The sequence below is a fragment of the Penaeus chinensis genome, chromosome 10 (genome assembly GCF_019202785.1).
Source record: "Penaeus chinensis breed Huanghai No. 1 chromosome 10, ASM1920278v2, whole genome shotgun sequence".
Classification (NCBI taxonomy): domain Eukaryota; kingdom Metazoa; phylum Arthropoda; class Malacostraca; order Decapoda; family Penaeidae; genus Penaeus; species Penaeus chinensis.
In genome coordinates this window covers 29,017,763-29,020,262 of record NC_061828.1, presented here as the reverse complement: position 1 = coordinate 29,020,262, position 2,500 = coordinate 29,017,763, and the positions used below count along the sequence as shown (strand labels likewise).

The window sequence follows — 2,500 nt, the reverse complement described above, 5'->3', positions numbered from 1 at the left end:
CAAATGTGTGTTAGGCCTGTAGAAAATCCATGGCTGATTATGAGTGTATCATTATGAGCAAAGTGCATTGTTATTAAATGTGACGTCAACTCATAACCGCACAGTTAGGTTACAGTACCTTATTACATAATGCATACTTCAGTTTTCTTTTTGCTTGACATTAGGTCTCTTCTCTGGGGTCATCATGCAGTCGGGATCGGCCTTGTCGCCGTGGGCTCACCGGGAACAGCTGAAATCTGTGGCAGAGGAAGTGAGCAAATCTGTCGGCTGCGGAGAAGGCCTCAGCAGCCAGGAGATTCTTACCTGTCTCCAGCAGACGGATGGCCGTAGGTTGGCCGCCACCTTCCAGGATTTCTTGGTAAGCCAAAGCTACTCTGAAATGAATTATGATGGATGACTGCTTTCAAAACGACATATTCCTTAATCAGTCACTGCCCTTAACAAGTTTACGATGTGTTGCCTCAGAAATGGTTCATCTTGCCAATGGTAACTACTCCTCGCATTGATGGCGATTTCCTGCCCGATGATCCCGCGCGTCTGGTGCGTGATGGAGAGTTCCACCCCGTGAATCTTATGGCTGGGATCACAAGAGACGACGGAGCCATTGTAACACAACGTTAGTTTTCCTCCTGGTATTTTACACATATGCAAGTAAGGAATTCAAGGGGTAAATCCGATTGAAAATGATAACAAATTTAGTTAAAAGATTCTACAGAAGCATTACTCCTGGACAGTCTAGTATTTTCACCTTCATTACAGCCTTGTTACTCCGCAAAGACCAGCTAGACGCCTTGCAAAAGAACTTTTCAGTTCTCGGCCCAGTGAGCATGATGGTCGGACCCGAAGTCCCAGATCCCATCGAGTTTAGCACTAGGGTTTACCAGCACTATCTTGGCGACTTGACCTTCGATCTTGAACGCATGGAAGATCTTACACGGGTGATCAAGTTTTTTTTTTTTTTTGTTCTTTGCTTATGGACTTTGTTTGTAACTTAATTATTGTTAATTCCTCCTAACTCACTATGTACTGGCTTCTCATCTTCCTCCGTCCAACTTAGTTTGACCTTTGACAAGTATTCCTTACGTTTCCATTTCTGAATTCCTTAATCTCAAACTGATTTGATTTTAAATGTTTTTTAAATAACACATTGTTGTATACTGAGAAGTCTTGCTTTTGGAAACCATGCATAAGTGTGCCCCTGATACTTTCTTCTCATTTCTAAGATCTTAAGCTCACCACTGCTACTAATAACCTAGGAACCATGGCCTTAACTATTTACGTAAGGTCACAACACTAAGCTTTGTCTATTATCTAACCAAAGCTCCAATCTCTAGTTGTATACAGACTACACTTTCGGGATACCACACGACCTGACGACCCTCTACCATGCACGGGTTCCCGGCATCGAAACCTACCGCTACGAGCTCAAGCACCGAGCTGAATTGTCCTTCGGAGATTTCTTCGAGACAGACCAAGGGCGTCACTGTGAGTTGTTTGGAAATTGCTTTTTACATTCGCATTTTCTGTCTTGTAAATACTGCAGAAGTATACAAGCAGGTATTTTATTAAAGAAATAGTTTTTAGTGCCCTTATGATTTACAAGTTCTAAACAAGTATTTTTCTTTATCTTTACACCTTTTAGAATAAATTGACTAAAATTTCCAACCATATGTTAGCCCAATTTGACATGATATATGAAGGAAGTTTTTCTCAATTTTCTCAGGGATTCCTCACGCTGACGACCTGTACTACCTGTTCGCCGGCGGGCCGCTCCTCGCCCCCGACCACCTGGCCGGCCGCCCCTCGGACCTGCGGAGCCAAGACGACCTCCGCCTCAGGGACGTCGTCACGACCCTGTGGACCAACTTCGCTGCTACAGGGTAACTATTCCATGTGTGTGTGTAACAGGTACTTGAGATATGCATGAGTGTTGTATTGGAAAATATCACCAGTGATACTACTTACTATTTTTCACATTATTTCCCAGCTATGTGTTAACCCCAATGGCCCTCGGGCACAAAGCCTACGACTTGTTTCCGGATACATGAAATTTCAACAAACCACTACCGACAAAATATATATAAAGCTTTAAGTGTTCTGAATGTGTATCTGTTATGAAGAAACAATATGGGATTATCATTTAGGATAGTATTGCGTCATTCAGAAGTTTATGTCATTGTCATGTTTGTGCAAGTATTTAGAACAAAACTATTTTTACAGTTCTGTACATATACAGAAATACTGATATAATTACATCACCTAAGCACCCCCCCCCCCTACCTCCCCCGCTCAGCAATCCGACACCCGACGACTCCCTAGGGTTCCAGTGGAAAGCGGCGAACGAAGACGACCTCTGCTACCTCGCCCTCACGCCCTCGCCCGTCATGGAGGCCGACCAGCGACAGGAGGTGAATGACTGCGTTTACATGATTAGCCAGAATTTCATGCGCTGTTTTCTATCTCCTGAATTATACATTGCCTATGTATTGATACAGATATT

General features: G+C 43.4%; 1 protein-coding gene across 2 annotated transcripts in view; it reads left to right on the top strand.

Moving 5' to 3' along the window:
• Positions 1-2,500, top strand: part of LOC125029808 (juvenile hormone esterase-like) — a 12,641-nt gene that overhangs the window by 9,671 nt on the left and 470 nt on the right. The window contains exons 6-11 of one of the 2 annotated variants that reach the window (XM_047619971.1): positions 165-358; positions 466-616; positions 760-938; positions 1,335-1,485; positions 1,724-1,880; positions 2,294-2,408. In XM_047619971.1, the coding sequence (XP_047475927.1) occupies positions 165-358; positions 466-616; positions 760-938; positions 1,335-1,485; positions 1,724-1,880; positions 2,294-2,408 (947 nt within the window). The other variant, XM_047619972.1, reaches the window with a different exon arrangement.